Genomic DNA, 16,633 nt, shown 5'->3' with positions numbered 1-16,633 from the left:
GGAGTCGGACACAACTGAGCAACTGAGCACACACATGTACATATTATATGTGTAGATTTTGTCTGATTTACCTTTCTAATTCATGAAGTGTATTTTCACTTAGGGGATGCAGCTTACATGCGTGCAAAATAATGGCAGGAAGGTAATTCTTGAAATGTAAAACTAATTTTCCACGAGAAAGCTGCCAAATTGATACTCACATGTAAGCATTTGAGAATTAGAACATTACACTGTATTTGCTCAGTAAGATCACTAGCAAAAGTTTATCAGAAAAAAAGAAATAACATTTATCAGAAATAAGGCAAGAACAAATAAATAAACCTTCACTTGTATAGTTCAGTCTAACAAATAGAACAAATATTTTTCAAGGGCACAGAAAGATGCAAACAGAAAAAGAACATTGTTTGCTATAACTTAGGACGCATTAATACACATTCCTTTCTCATCTTAGAAAAATGCATATGATTCATTGTAGAACAAACATGTCATATTTATGTAAATTTGTTACTTAAATATTTTCAAACTCTGTAGTCTTCTTTTCTTCTAATTGTTCTTTTTTCCCATGTGATCAGATCAAGTTTCAGAGTTTTTAATGTCATCTGTGGTGACCAGGCTGACCTCTCTCCTGAACTCTAGACTCATTATGCACTTGACCCTTGGTCATACTTGGCTACCCAATAGGTCTCTCAAATTCAACATGTCCAAAGCAGAATTACTCATTTTTCCTCTAAAACTATTCCTCAGCCAGTCTCTCCCATTTCAGTAAATGGTGCCATTCTCTGCCTAACAGTGCACCCAAGACCTTGGTTTTCACTTTTTGGTCCCGCAGTCTCCTTAAGTGATTTGTTACATCTAATTTATCAGCAAGTCCTGATAATTTTATCTCAAAAATGTATCCTGAAACTTTTCTCGTCTCTCCATCTCTGCTATCACCCCTTTCACCATCATCTTCCACCTGCTTTATCGAAAGGGTTCCTAAAAATGTATAATGAGATTTGAAATAAAAGTGAAATATTTTTCCCAAAGTTTAAATTGCTCAAATTATATTTAAACATCTCAGAAGACGGATTTAAATTCTAATTCCTTCTTTCTGATAGAGATTCTAGGTGAGATTTTACAGGTGAGGAAATTGAAGCTTAGAAAAATGAAATAACTCAAGCCACATAGAAGTCAAATAATTTGCCCAGGTCCCACAACTAGCTTGGGCAGAGTTGTGACACAAATCCACTTGTGACTGACTCCAAAATCCATGTATTTTCCATGACACCCGGATGTTGTGCCTACTTGTCTGGGTTTTGTGTATACTTACATCATCACTTTAGCCTCTTCAATGAAATCCTCTTCAGACATGAAGCCTTCGTTGATGGCCTTGATAGCTACCTGGACATGTGCTCGCCATTGGCCTAAATAGACCACCCCAAACTGACCACTTCCAATCTGCTTCACAAAAGCCAACTCAGATGGATCTATCTCCCACTTTTCTGGAAAAGTAAAATATCCATGTTACAAGTAAGGAAAAATGTTAAATTTTAGAGCTAGAAAAGATCTAGGAATTATCTCGACCTATTTTATTTTTCAGAGAGGTCGAAAACATTTATAAATGAGTAGTAAGGACCTGTTACCATTTTTAATACTATCATTGTGGCTTAAAAGTGTAATTCCAGAATTCAAGTTTAAATGCAATAAGTTCTAAAGGAATTTTATATGTTGAGTCGTGCCATATAAACACATTATTTTAAATAAATAAAAGCAAACAAAGATACAAATCTCACTTACTTGGAGAGAAATTATGGCTTATCAAAACAGGCTTTTTCCTTCCCGAGAGATCCAGAAGGAAACACAGTTCTGTGTCTTTCTAAACTAAACCTGCCAAAACCAGATGTGGTCCTAAATATGTACATCCCCACACTGTTTTTGTTCTGATAAGTAAACTTATGAGGTAGATAAAACCTGGGCTACCCCCACCCCCATCCCAGTTTCTTTTACTGTTCCTCTGCCACTCCCACTCCAAAGGGCTTTTTTGCCCTTTCTCTTTTGCAAAAAGCCTAATCAATTCATCTAATAAATATTTTCAATATTAAGATTCTAACCTATATCTAAGTGTACATTTGAAATGAGAATTACATTACTGAATATGTCTCATCCTATAGAAGCAAATCAGTGGTGGGGTGGGGGGGACTATTTTTAAAATAATGCTTTGGAGAACTCAGAATCAAATCTTAACTTTTTAGTATCCCCTTTTATATAGCAATGCCACCATCTGCTGGAACTTTAAGATAATGCATTTAAAAGAATTGAAGGGAATTCCCTGGCTCTCCAGTGGTTAGGACTTTATGCTTTCACTGTTCAGTGCCCAGGTTCAATTTCTGGTCAGGGAACTAAGATCTCACAAGCTGTGAAGCACATTCTCCTCTACTCCCCCCAAAAAAGAATTATAAGGACTAATGGACCCTTGTATCTGGCTTTGCAAGGTACTCTCCTTTCCAATAGTAGGTGTGTTTTTAAAGTAACATAGGAGAATATAGTCATGACCTTGGGATTGGCATAGATTTATTCAACAGAATATAACCATAGAAGAAAATATTAATAAATTATACTTCATAAAATCTTATTTATCAAATATAGCCCATTAAGAAAATGAAAAAGTAAGCCACAGACTGGGGAAAGATATTTCTTAAAATACATAACCAACCTAAGACTTCCTTTTCAAAATAAGAATAAATCAATTAGGAAAAGGCATATAATCCTATGGTTAAGTGTTAAATAAAAACTTCAATAGAGTTTTCTCTCACAAAAGAGAATACCCAAAATGGCAACTGAACCTATGAAAAGTTGATCAGGGAAATTGCATATTTAAACCAAAATGAGATATGCACACATACACTGCTAAGTCTCGTCAGTCGTGTCTGACTCTGTGTGACCCCATAGACGGCAACCCACCAGGCTCCCCCGTCCCTGGGATTCTCCAGGCAAGAACACTGGAGTGGGTTGCCATTTCCTTCTCCAATTCAGGAAAGTGAAAAGTGAAAGTGAAGTCGCTGAGTCTTGTCTGACTCTTAGCGACCCCATGGACTGCAGCCTACCAGGCTCCTCCGTCCATGGGATTTTCCAGGCAAGAGTACTGGAGTGGGGTATGAACAAAAACCAAGCCAGAACAAACAAAACCACAAGAATACGAAACACTGGCAAGGACAAAGATGTGGAACAGCTGAAACTCACATATGTCATTGATTGAAATATAATTTGGGATAAGCTCTTTGGAAAACTGACTAAATCTGAGTGTGTGCATACTCTATGACCCAGCAAATCTACTTCTAAGTATACATCCAACATTGTCTGGCCATAAATGTGATTAAACTTTATCAAAAGACATACAAGAATGTTCACAATAATATTATTTAGAAAAGCCAAAAACTGGTTCAACCCAAATGGCTATATAAAGAAAAATGGGCAAGCCCATTGCAGTATAGTCACAAAACAGCAGTGCAGCGCCACACAGATGAACCAACCACAGTCGACACCACGAGTGAATCCACTCATGGACCCGTTGGAGAAAGAAGCCAGACATGGATGCACGGTGTTGAATTTTGTTTATATAAAGTAATCAAAATTAGACAAAATTAATCAGACTCTAGATCTATGAACTATATACTGTTAAGAATATTTAAATATTGAAAAGTTTATTTTTTTAATGAATGAGGACCATATTTAACTTAGATAAATTGCTAATGATAGAATTTTTAAACATGTAGTATTTATGGGGTAGCAATGGCACCCCACTCCAGTACTCTTGCCTGGAAAATCCCATGGATGGAGGAGCCTGCTAGGCTACAGTCCATGGGGCCGCTGAGAGTTGGACACGACTGAGCGACTTCACTTTCACTTTTCACTTGCATGCATTGCGGAAGGAAATGGCAACCCACTCCAATGTTCTTGCCTGGAGAATCCCAGGGACGAGGGAGCTTGGTGGGCTGCCGTCTATGGGGTCACACAGAGTCGACAACGACTGAAGTGACTTAGCAGCAGAGAAATGATCTAAGCACACATAACACTCTGGAATCACTTTTCCATCCCAATTCAGAGACTGAGTCCTGGGTACCTGCTACACAATAATTGTGTTTTGTTGTTTTTTTTTTAAGCATATTCTTAGTCCCCATAGTGAGATAAATTTAAGGAAATAAAATATCACCAAATTAGAAAGAAAGATTCTTTGGCTCTTATTTATTCTTATAGATTCATAACTACCACATTCACTAGAAAATAGTTCAAACTTCACCCAAGTTCTATTTGAAAAGGTGAAAAGGACAGATTAAGCAGTTTATTTTAGTAGATCCCATTGGGAAGAAGTCATTTACCAGTCACCCACATAACCAGAGAGCAACAACCCAATCATTCAGATAAAAAGAATTGGAATTTATCAAACAGGTTCCAAATAATGTGTAATGAAATTTGAAGGAAAAGTGAAATATTTCCCCCCAAAGTTTAAATGCCCTTATGAGATGCATTTAAATCTCAGAAAGGAAATTTAAACGTTGAGGAGAAAACATTTTTCAAGACAGACATCTCAAAAGAGCTGAGAATTTAAAGAACATAGAGAAAACTTGGGGTAGACTCTTTACTGGTTTGATTTTTACTTGAGCACACATGCATACTTTACCATAACTAAAACCAGCTGTGGCCGGCAAACAACTGCCCATCAGACCAACTGGGTAACGGAGACGGGACATGAGTCCTGGGGAGAAAGAGAAACCAGCATTTCAATTCTAGTTCCTGGTACAAGAGAAAAAGCCAAATATACCAGAAGATGGAACCATTCCCTAAACAGATCAGCCAGAGAAAGTATTCTACAGCTAGTCTGTTTGGTTATTTTTCCTATTTGAAAAAGACTTTTCATAATATAGTATATGCTCATTGAACACAAGTTAAAGAAGCCAAGAAAATACAAAAATGAAAAGGTCCCTTACAAAATCTTAGTATCCAGAGATACTTTGTTATCATTTTTGTGACCATCTTTGCAAAAATCTCTATATTTGAACATATATACACATCTGTATGTTTCATGGAAATGGAAATGTTTTGCTATAAGCTTCTTACACTCAACATATAATCGATGTACATCAATGACTATAAATCGACCTTAAAATTATTTCCAAGATTTCACTATAGAAAAATATGCTGTATGCTGGAGGGAGTGAGATGAGGGTAAGAGCATGGCAAGCAAAAGGATGAGATTGAGATAGCTCATGTTTGGTGACTTTGATGTTCTTTTAATTTTTTAAAACAGAATATAGTTGATCCACAATATTATATAAGTCACAGCTGCACAATATTATATAAGTCACAGCTGTACAATAAGGTGTTTCACAATTTTCCAAGGTTATACTGCATTTATAGTCATAAAATATTGGCTGTAACTCTCTATGTTGTACAATATATCCTTGTAGCTTATTTTATACATAGCTTATACCTCTTAGACTTCAATTTTCTTAGTGAAGTAGAGAGGCAATTTGCTGATGGGCAGTGGGTAATACTGGAAAGAGGGTTTTGAGGAGAATGGTAGAAATTTGAACAGAAGAAAGCACATGCCTACTAGTGACTCTGAAGACCTAGTTGGAGTTAGAGCCCTCATTGAGTTGGGACTCCATAACACATAATCCAAATAAAAAACACAAGAGGAATTGCTTTAACACCCTAACACTTCCCTCTGAATTCAAAGTTTTTGTTTGCAAATATTTTTATTTTGTGAATTACTACCAACAGTTTCAACAAAGGTCCGTCTAGTCAAGGCTATGGTTTTTCCTGTGGTCATGTATGGATGTGAGAGTTGGACTGTGAAGAAAGCTGAGCGCCGAAGAATTGATGCTTTTGAACTGTGGTGTTGGAGAAGACTCTTGAGAGTCCCTTGGACTGCAAAGAGATCCAACCAGTCCATTCTGAAGGAGATCAGCCCTGGGATTTCTTTGGAAGGAATGATGCTAAAGCGGAAACTCCAGTACTTTGGCCACCTCATGCGAAGAGTTGACTCATTGGAAAAGACTCTGATGCTGGGAGGGATTGGGGGCAGGAGGAGAAGGGGACGACAGAGGATGAGATGGCTGGATGGCATCACTGACTCGATGGACGTGAGTCTGAGTGAACTCCGGGAGTTGGTGATGGACAGGGAGGCCTGGCGTGCTGCGATTCATGGGGTCGCAAAGAGTCAGACACAACTGAGCGACTGAACTGAACTGAAATGAACCAATAGTTTAGTGACAGTGTATCTCTCTGATAGAAACAAAAAAAGTCTGTCACTCTCTTTGCACTGTCCTTACTTCTGGTAAGGAAATGGATTGTTATGAGCTAAAATGACCAGAAGTCAAAAAGTAGATGGGCTAGTCATGGGTTTCAAGCCTCTTCTAAAATGGTCTCTCCAAAAATCTAATTTACTTCTTTCTGGAAAAGACAGCAGGCATTAAACACAGACTGTGGAACCAGTGGGTTGAATGACTCCAGTGGTTTCATAGATTTCTGTGGTTTCAAATCTTGGCTCAAATACCTATTAATGGTGTGACCTTGAGCACAACTTACGCCTGAGTTTCCTCACCTGTGAGATGGAGATGTCAACAGTATCAACCTCATCGGATTTCTCTGAGGATTAAATAAATAAATAGACATAAATAGGGTCTGCCCCAAAGTAAGTCTTCAATAAATACTAGTTGTTTCTGGATCCTGTGCCTTTCCTCTTATCATTTTTCTTCCTCTTTGTCTTATCTCTTTTCTACTTTCTTTTCTCTCTAACAACAGCCATAGTTATTAGTTTTCAACTCCTATCTTTCATCTTATTATTGTTTGATCTAACTTTAATTTTAAAAATTATCTGTATGGTATTTCACACACTGTAAGAATAATTTATATATGTATATTGTAATTTAAAAATCCCTAGGGCAATCTACAAAGCAGAAAATAAAATTTTCCTTACCCTCAGTCTCCTTCCGCAGAGGTAAACATTAACAGTTTATAGTCTGTTATCATCTTATTAGTTTAAAAATTATTATCTAAACTTTAACAGAATTTTCCTAGGCACACATGTCTGTGTGAATGTGTATTACTCTACAAAAGTGAGGCTATAAATATACTGTTTTGCACTTTTTTTTTTCCTTTATGAAACAATTTTTCACTAACATCTTTTTAGGTTAGCACATCCTGATCTGCCTCAGTACTTTTTTTAACCTCACCACCACAAACACTCAGTTTCTTAAATTTCTTCTTTGAAGGAAGAGGAAAGAAGAGTGTGAAGAAGAAAACTCAGACCTGATCTGATTCTAAGGGTTTCCATCTCTGGCCACAGATACGTCCTCACTGGCCTCACTCAAACACGTTGCCACTTCCTCTCTAACCAAATGCCCAGTGACCACCAGGAATATCCAGGTGGACTCAGCCCATGAGTGCATAAAATTTCCATGGATTTATTCCTGATATAAAAAACCAGTGTAATGGAAAATTGACTGCTTTCCAAAAGGGAATCTTTTTGTCAACACAACTTTTCATGAGAAAAATCTTAAAAAGTACTGCGCATCAAGAAATCAAAACAGTATGAAAGTTGCACTGGGTTCCCAATTCTATAATGTTGAGGTAAAGAGATTCCCCTTGGACTCAGAGTAGTCCAGGATAGACTGAATGAGGGCTGAAGGTCAGAGCTGCGATTGTAATTGTGATGGAACTTTCTGGAATCTTACATCTTTCCACAGATGATAGGTTTGCAAAAGTAGCCATTATTGCAAATAACAGCAAGAGGAGGGGGTTAAATATGACTCTGATATGGTATACTTAAGTCAGATTATAACTGTGAAAGACTATGCCTGCTCTCCAAACAGGAAATACAGAGAATGAGACATTTAAGGGTAATTTTCTACTGTAACTGTCTAGAGAGCAAATTTATAGGGGCAAAGGAAAAAAAGCATGATTCTTTAAGACATTTGAAATTTTATTACATTTAGCGCCATGTAAATTTCAAGAACAAACGTGTAGTGACTAAATGGCCTTTTGAATCTTTGTCATGTATCTTTCTTCTAAACTGGCAGAAATGTGGAAAATCAACCTACCTCTTGCCCCTCTGACTAGAAAAACAAAAAAACATTTCCACCTCTCCTGAGGAGGAGAACTTCTCAGAAGACAGGTTGTATTTCAAGCTCTTAAACATTTCTACGGGGACATTTGCTCCTGTTAAATGTCTGACCAAAGACACATAACCTGCCTGGGGCCTGGCTCCCCAAGTTTCCCAGCCTGAATTTTCCAACTTACCAGCTGCATTGTGCTGGTGATACCAGATCAACTCGGGGATTGATTGAAACAGGTGTCTTTCAGCCACATACCACTGTCCTGAGTCATTCCTTTTAATTTGATAATGCTTGATGGTAGCCTCCATATCTCTACAACCAATAAAATGTGAGTTCGTAAACAAGCAAAAGATCACTTTGGAACCAAGTCAATCATTAAGCAACAGGACTCGACTTTAAAACCTTGTATCCTCACTACACACTGAAAAGTAGATAGGATTACAATAAACAGGTGGCTCACCATTGCTAGGAAAGTTCCACAGCTATGGTATTAGGGTCTTAGATTCAAATATAACTTCAGCCAAAGATGTCTAGGTAACGTCTAGTGTTCAAAAACGTACAGCTCGTAATGGACACTTATAAGTATCTACTGAATCAGGTATCAGTCCAATGAGTAAACAAATGCACTGTGAGAGATGTGAGACAAAGAAAAGAGGAAAACCAGCATAGGGTGTCTTGATGAGCAGGTTTGTTATGGGCAAGTGGGACTTAAACCCTTTAGGAAGCCATGAGAGAAATGTGGAACACACCTCGGAGTTGTCCCACTAAAGTGCAAAGAAGCTGAGGAATTTATCCCTTATTTCACATGGATGGAGGGTCACTCCTACAATGTTCTTAGTCACTTCTAGCCCACCACGAGAACCCGTAGGCAAAGAACATTCTCAGGAAGAAAGAAACAGGAAGCTTTCTGCAGACAAGAGAGCTCTCTGTAGGTAAACCCTGGGGTTAAACAAGGGATATGAGGAAAGCATCAGCAGTGTGTGCTACAACTAATCAAATCTCCTTACCTGATACTTGAGAAAAGGAGACGAGAGAGTGTAAGTAACTTATATTTAATATCACACACAGAGCTTCTTAGGGGATAAAATTGGAACCAATTAGTTGTCCCAACATCCAGGCCAGCAATTTTCTATGTTAGGCTCTCACTTCCATTCTCTATGCGATGGTGTCTCCTTAACAATGACTATCCCAGTGACTGTTATTTCTAAAGTGACCAAAATCACAATTGCTTACCTCTTATCTCTTATAAACACAGAAATGGTGTAGGATCCCAAATGTCTTGAATCTCTGACAATAAATGCACCTTCTTTAGACTGCAAAACAATTCATTCATTGTACATGTTTATTCCTTATTTGGAAGAAAGACAAATATCTCCATAATGAAAACTAAAGCTATACTGACTTACTATAGAAGGATGATACTGTTTTTATAAGTACACACAATCTTATCTTTTAAATTCTTACAGATTTAGATGTCATACCTATAAAATAAAATAAAATTGGGATAAGAATCTGCAATGTGCGAGCATTTTAAAACTTCGCTCATGATTTTTTCTAATACTTCATTTGACAACCTTGTACCCCACCATTTAGTTATTTTTATATACTGATTAAGTAATAGATAAAAGAGCTGATGAATAAGAAGAACTCTGAGACAGATGGACAGGATTTTTCTTTACAGGAAAAGAAACAATATGGCAAGTGGGGGTGAGGGAGGCAGGGAGAAATACATCTGGGAAGCTGAGGAATGGGGAAAAAAGACCAGTTCATGATGCAGATGGAAAGAGAATAGACTTGGAGAAGTCTTGAGGGAAGAGCAAGGAGAACCATTTTGTTTGCTCTAAGGATACAGGCTTCCCAGGTGGCACTACTGGTAAAGAACCCGCCTGCCGATGCAGGAGACACAAGAGATGCAGATTCGATCCCTGGGTCGGGAAGATCCTCTGGAGAAGGGCGTGGCAACCCACGCCAATATTCTTGCCTGGAGAACCCTATGGACAAAGGAGCCTGGTGGGCTACAGTCCATGGGGTTGCAGAGTTGTATACAAGTGAAATGACTTAGCATGCATGCATGCAGGGACATAGGAGACACAGAGGGAGACATGGCAAGAGGGGAGAATATTGTAGTAAGTTTGATGTTTTCATTATCAATTGGATCCCCAATGACATTCTTTGGGCTTCCCTGGTGGCTCAGATGGTAAAGAATCTGCCTGCAATGTGAGAGACCTGGGTTTGATCCCTGGGTCAGGAAGATTCCCTGGAGAAGGGAATGGCAACCCATTCCAGTATTCTTGCCTGGAAAATCCCAAGGACAGAGGAGTCTGGCAGGCTATGGTTCATGGGGTCGCAAAGAGTCAGGCAGGACTTAGCAACTAACACTTTTGACATTCTTTGAAACTGCTTTTAAATAAACTTGAAGCTTGGACTGCTTGGTTTGGTTTGTTTGATATTATTTTCTAAATAAATCTTTACCTCTATTAAGTTTGCTTACATTCATGCAGAGGAAAATATCTCAGATCTTGTCAAACTCATGAACATTTACGTTTATGAAGTACTGGTGAGAACTGCACAACCCTAACAGCATGATGTGACCCCTCAAGAGGAACATAATACATTGTCTCCTCCTTCCAGATGCTTACCAAGAGACAAGGCTTTTTAACCAGTGGTACAGTAAAGAGCCCAGAAATAAACCCATGCTTATATGGTCAAATAATCTGTGACAAAAAAAGGGCAAGAATACACAATGGGAGAAAGACAGCCTTTTCAATAAACTGCAATGGGAAAACTGGACAGCCATGTGCAAAGGAATCAAACTGGCCTACTTTCTCCCACAATGTACCAAAATAAACTCAAAGTGGATTAAAGACTTAAATGTAAGACCTGAAACCATCAAAGTCCTAGGAAAGAACATGGGCAGTATGCTCTCTGACGTTGGTCTTATCTACATGTTTTTTGGATTTGTCTTCTCAAAAGGAAGACAAGGAAAAATGGAAACAAAGCAAAGGAAACAAGCAAAAATGAACAAGACAACATTAAACTAAAAAGCTTCTACATAGTGAAAGAAATGATCAACAAAATGAAAAGGCAGCTTACTGAATGGGAATAGATATTTACAAAAGATATATCTGATCAGGGGTTAGTACCTAAAATATACAAAGAACTCATACAACTCAACATTAAAAAACAAACAATTCTGTTTAAAAATGGGCTGAGGACCTGAAAAGACATTTTTCCAAAGAAGGCATATAGATGGCAAACAGACCTGTGAAAAGATGCTCAACACCACTAATTATCAGGGAAATGCAAATCAAAACCACCTTGAGATATCACCTCACACCTGTTAGAAAGGCTGTCATCAAAGAGACAAGTGTTGCCAAGGATGTGGAGAAAAGAGAACCCTTGTGTACTCTGTGGGATTACAAATTGGTACAGCCACTATGGAAAATAGCATGAAGATTCCTCAAATAGAACTACCACATGGTCCAGCAATTCTACTTCTGGGTATTCACCCAAAGAAAACAAAAACATTAATTTGAAAAGATATATGTTCATAGCAGCATTATTTACAATAGTCAAGATATGGAAGCAACCTAAGTATTCATGGATAGATGAATGGCTAAAGAAGATGTGGTATATATATATACAATGGAATATTACTTAGCCATAAAAAATAATGAAATCTTGCCATTTGTGACAATATGGACAGACCTAGAGGGTATTATGCTAAGTGAAATAAACCAGACAACAAGAAGGACATATACCATATGATCTCACCTATATGTGTAATCTAAAAAGCAAAGCAAACAAAACAAAAACAGACTCATAGATACAGAGAACAAATGGGTGGTTGCCCAATGGGAGGCGGTGGTAGGGAGCATGAACTAGGTGAAGGGGATTGAATTACAAACCTCCTGTTAGAAAATAAATAAGCCACAGGGATGTAATATACAACATAAGAATGTGGTCAATAATATTGTAGTAATTTTGTATGGGGACTGCTGCTGCTGCTGCTAAGTCGCTTCAGTCGTGTCCAACTCTGTGCAACCTCAGAGACGGCAGCCCACGAGGCTACGCCATCCCTGGGATTCTCCAGGCAAGAACACTGGAGTCAGTTGCCATTTCCTTCTCCAACGCATGAGGTGAAAAGTGAAAGGGAAGTCATTCAGTCGGGTCCGACTCTTCACGTCCCCATGGACTGCAGCCTACCAGGCTCCTCCGTCCATGGGATTTTCCAGGCAAGAGTACTGGAGTGGGTTGATATTGCCTTCTCCGGTATGGGGACAGATGGTGACTAGATTTACAGTGATCATTTCATAATGCATGCAAATATCAAATCACTATGTAGTACACCTGAAACTAATACAATATTGTAAGTCAACCGTGTTTCAATAAAAAAGGAGATTCAAGTACAAATGAAAAAATCTAGAATACGGACACACTACTTATTAGGACCTCTGCTATATAGTTCACGCAATACTCAGAAATAAATTCACAGTCTTATTATATCAATAAATGAGAAGAATACAAAATAAACATATCCAACTCAAGTAGGTTAAGAATTATAAAATAAACTCAGGTAAAGCAGAAGAAAAGAATAAAGGCAAAATCAGAAAATAACAAATTACAAAAACAAAAGTATAATATAGATAGTAATTACATTCAAAGTCTGGCTGTCTAGGGGAAAACCATAAAATAGGTAACCTACTAGTTAACCTACTAGTTAACCTAATTAATAAATAGTGGAGGAAATCTATTAAAAATGTCACAAGGATTCAGAAAAAAATTAAAGGATCTTCTTGGCTCTATGTAATATATTTGAAAACTTGAATAAAATGGATAATTAGCTAGAAAAACATAAAATTTGTTAAAATTGATTCCAGAAAAGCTAGAAATCTAATGGACCTAATAAATTGAAAAGCAGATAAGGTTTTATAAGGGCTTCAACATTAAAAAGCACTACATTGCACTGTGATGTTACTAAATCTTTAAAAAAAGGTAGATAGATCAATTAAATAATTCCAGAGCTTATGAAAAGAAAAAATCTTCCAGATCATACAAAGTAGGCTCAATATCCATACCATAACATAGCAAAGATTGTGCACAAAAGGGAAAACTACCAACCAGTCTTCACTCGTATCAAAGCAAAAACCCTAACTGCTGCTGCTGCTGCCGCTGCATCGCTTCAGTCGTGCCCGACTCTGTGCGACCCCATAGACTTCAGAAGCCCACCAAGCTCCCCTGTCCCTGGGATTCTCCAGGCAAGAACACTGGAGTGGGTTGCCATTTCCTTCTCCAATTCAGGAAAGTGAAAAGTGAAAGTGAAGTCGCTCAGTCGTGTCCGAGTCTTAGCGACCCCATGGACTACAGCCTACCAGGCTCCTCCATCCATGGGATTTTCCAGGCAAGAGTACTGGAGTGGGGTGCCATCGCCTTCTCCGAAAAACCCTAACTAAATACTAACAAACCGAATCCAGCAGCACAACAAAAGAATAATACACCATAACCAAGAGGGATTACATATAAGAATGTAAAAGTAATGTAACATTAAGAATTGTATTAATATGATTCAACATGTAATAGATCTGAGAAGAAAAATCGCACGAAAATTTCCATAGATGTTGAAGAAGCACTTAATTTCAATTTCTATTATCAAGGTTTTTTTATTCTTTATAAAATGGGAATATATGTATATTAACACAATAGCCCTTATTTACTTTGGTCCCAAGTCAAGCATCGTGCTTTATGTGGAAATCATTCTAACTAAAATTAGGAAAAAAGAAATGGCCACTGTCAGCAGCGGTATTTAAAACTGTTCTGAGAAACTAGCCAGTGCCATTAAATGAGGCAGAAATTAGAACCCTGAATTAAAATTGTAAAAGAGGGTTGAAATAATCTGTTTGCTACTGCTAAGATTACATACCTAAACCTAAGAGCATCAACTGAAAAACTACTACAAAAAAATATTTGAGCCACACTCGCCTTCTGTGATGGCCCATACTCTCTCTGTGGAGTGTGTCTCTCTCTAAATAAATCCACTTCTTATCTATAAAAAAAAAAAAAATTTTGAATTCATCAAAGTCATCAGTTACAAAATTAATTCATAGAAATCAAGAGATTTCAAAAGTAAAAATAAAAAGATATGCCCATTTATAATAGAAACAAAAAGATAAATTATTTTAATATAATTTTAAAAATACATGTGCAAAAGTTAAATGAAGAAAACCTTTAAATTCTCCTGAAAAATACAAAAGCATTTGCTTTTTCTAATTAGGTTTTTCATCCATCTAATATCAATTTTTGCTTGAGGCTTGGGTCTAATTTTGATTTTTTTCTATGTGAATAACTAATATATACGTCCTGGAACAAACTGGTCCCCAAACCACACTGATTTGTAATGCACAAATAATTTTCCCTAAATTAATCTTTAAATTTAATGCAAACAACAGGAAGGTTTCTTAAACAAGGCAAAGTAATTCTGAAGTTCATACAGACAAAACATATATTTTCAGAAAGTTTCTTAAAAAGGGAGACTAGCCAGAGAAACCTTCATTGTTTAAAACAGTAAAATGTACTTTGCTGTACAGCAGAAACTAACACAACATTGTAAAGCAACTATCCTCTAATAAAACTTTTAAAAATAAGTAAGTTTAAAAAATTGACAACTGTATCAATATCTCCAATGTTAAGATAACTGGGTGCCACCTAGTGCTTGATTATTGCAGCTTCTAACCTTACATATTCAAAATTGCTACTATTAATAAAGCCCAGGTTTTAAAAACTGCAGTTTGGAAACAACTTTTTTGTTGATATGTTTATAGTGGCAGAATAAAATCATGAAAAGAATGCATATGATATCAAAATTAGTATGAAAATAGCCACATGCCCCTTAACTATGAAAAACAGACCAATCATTTTTTTACTGCAAATGCAGATTTCTGCCTCCCTTAAATTTCACCAAAATCTCAAGGGAACATCTATGTAACTGGAATGTACAAAAACTCACGGTATGGTCAACAGGCTAGTCAAAACGAGAGCTTAATTATAATCCATGATGAGTGTACAGCAAATGGTTTCTTCAAAACTTCCATTTACTTACTCAAAGTGGTCAAAGTGAAGAAGGGAGTTATGTATTTTTTTCTCTTTCTTAAAAGGGTAGATGTGGTCTTTGCCAGACTATTTTATGAAACTTTAACCTTCAAATAACATCTATCTGATATAAACAATTTCAGAGACTAGAAAAAGAGATTAAAAACCCCACATTCCAACTCATTTTATGATGCTAGGATAACATTTATACCAAAACCAGACAAAGAGAACAGAAAATTAGAAGCCGGGCTCACTTTGAACTTAACAGGAAAAATGCTAAATTGAGGATAGCCAAACTAGCAATATATATTTTAAATGACTCATAACCAAATGAAATTTAAGCCAGGCATAATTTTAAAAATAAAAATTGGAAAATATGTAAATTACACAAATATTTTAAGATATATAGGAAAAATATGTGTGTATTTAAAACATCATACATACATTCTTCAGACAGATTAAAGACCTAAATGTGAAAGCACATCTTTAAAACATTTAATGAAAAATATAAAATTCCTTTATTACCTCGGAAAAGAGAGGAATCTCTTAAATAAAAACAAAAAGCAGATATCATAAAGGAAAATATTGAGGGATTTGACATTAACATTTAAAAATTTTTGTATACAATAGTCTAAAGTTTACAGAAAGCCAGAAATCCAAAAAATATCATTGTAACACATAATGCCGAAAGATTGGTATTAGGAATATATTTCTTAAGTACAATACATATTGATCAGTATAAAAAAAACCAAACACATTATAGAAAAATGAGCAAAGGATATTAACAGGCATGTAACAGCAGAAGTAGGACAACTGGTCAAAGACAAATGGAAAGTTACTTCAATTGAACTGTTTACCAAAGAAATGTACATTTTAAAATACAGAATTTTTCACTCAATGAATTGGGGGAAAAATATGAAACTACCCACTGTTAGTAAGAATATGAGTGAGTGTTAATCACTCAGTCGTATCTGACTCTTTGCAACCCCATGGATTGTAGCCTGCCAGGCTCCTCTGCCCATGAGATTTTCCAGGCAAGAATACTGGAATAAGTTGCCATGCCTTCCTCCAGGGGATCTTCCCAACCCAGGGATCGAATCTCAGATCCCTTACCATCTGAGCCATGAGAAAAGCCCATGTAGGAAATCAGCTTTTTCACTCCCTGTAAGAGTATAAATTGGTCTAAGTACTGAATCCTGATTTGAATACACAGTATCTAGTAATGTTAAATCTGCACATATCCTCTGACCAGATGATTCCATTTTGGAGTGTAATTCAAAGAACCCCTTGCCCTTGTATAAAAGATGACATGCACAAGGATGTTCTTTGCAGCACTGTTTGTAAGAGCAAAAAAATTAGAAATGATTAGAATGTTTATCTATAGTAAAATTGATACATTTTTATATAATCATAATGAAATAGTACACAATACTTGAAGGTATGTGTTGATC

General features: G+C 36.8%; 1 protein-coding gene across 4 annotated transcripts in view; it reads right to left on the bottom strand.

The window, feature by feature from the left end:
* TXK (TXK tyrosine kinase) overlaps nucleotides 1-16,633 on the bottom strand; it is a 60,293-nt gene that overhangs the window by 11,328 nt on the left and 32,332 nt on the right. For all 4 annotated transcript variants that reach the window (XM_086405875.1, XM_086405874.1, XM_086405872.1 and 1 more), the window contains 4 exons: nucleotides 9,330-9,409; nucleotides 8,281-8,408; nucleotides 4,658-4,732; nucleotides 1,310-1,481 (listed from right to left, as the gene is read on the bottom strand). In XM_086405875.1, the coding sequence (XP_086262001.1) occupies nucleotides 1,310-1,481; nucleotides 4,658-4,732; nucleotides 8,281-8,404 (371 nt within the window). In that variant the 5' untranslated portion in view covers nucleotides 8,405-8,408; nucleotides 9,330-9,409. The remainder of the gene's footprint in view (nucleotides 1-1,309; nucleotides 1,482-4,657; nucleotides 4,733-8,280; nucleotides 8,409-9,329; nucleotides 9,410-16,633) is intronic.

The sequence above is a fragment of the Bos grunniens genome, chromosome 6, assembly GCF_055505025.1.
Source record: "Bos grunniens cultivar Pamir isolate PY7600 chromosome 6, Bosgru_T2T1.0, whole genome shotgun sequence".
Taxonomy (NCBI): Eukaryota; Metazoa; Chordata; class Mammalia; order Artiodactyla; family Bovidae; genus Bos; species Bos grunniens.
The sequence above is the reverse complement of the archived record's forward strand: the minus strand, read 5'-3'. Positions and strand labels throughout refer to the sequence as shown.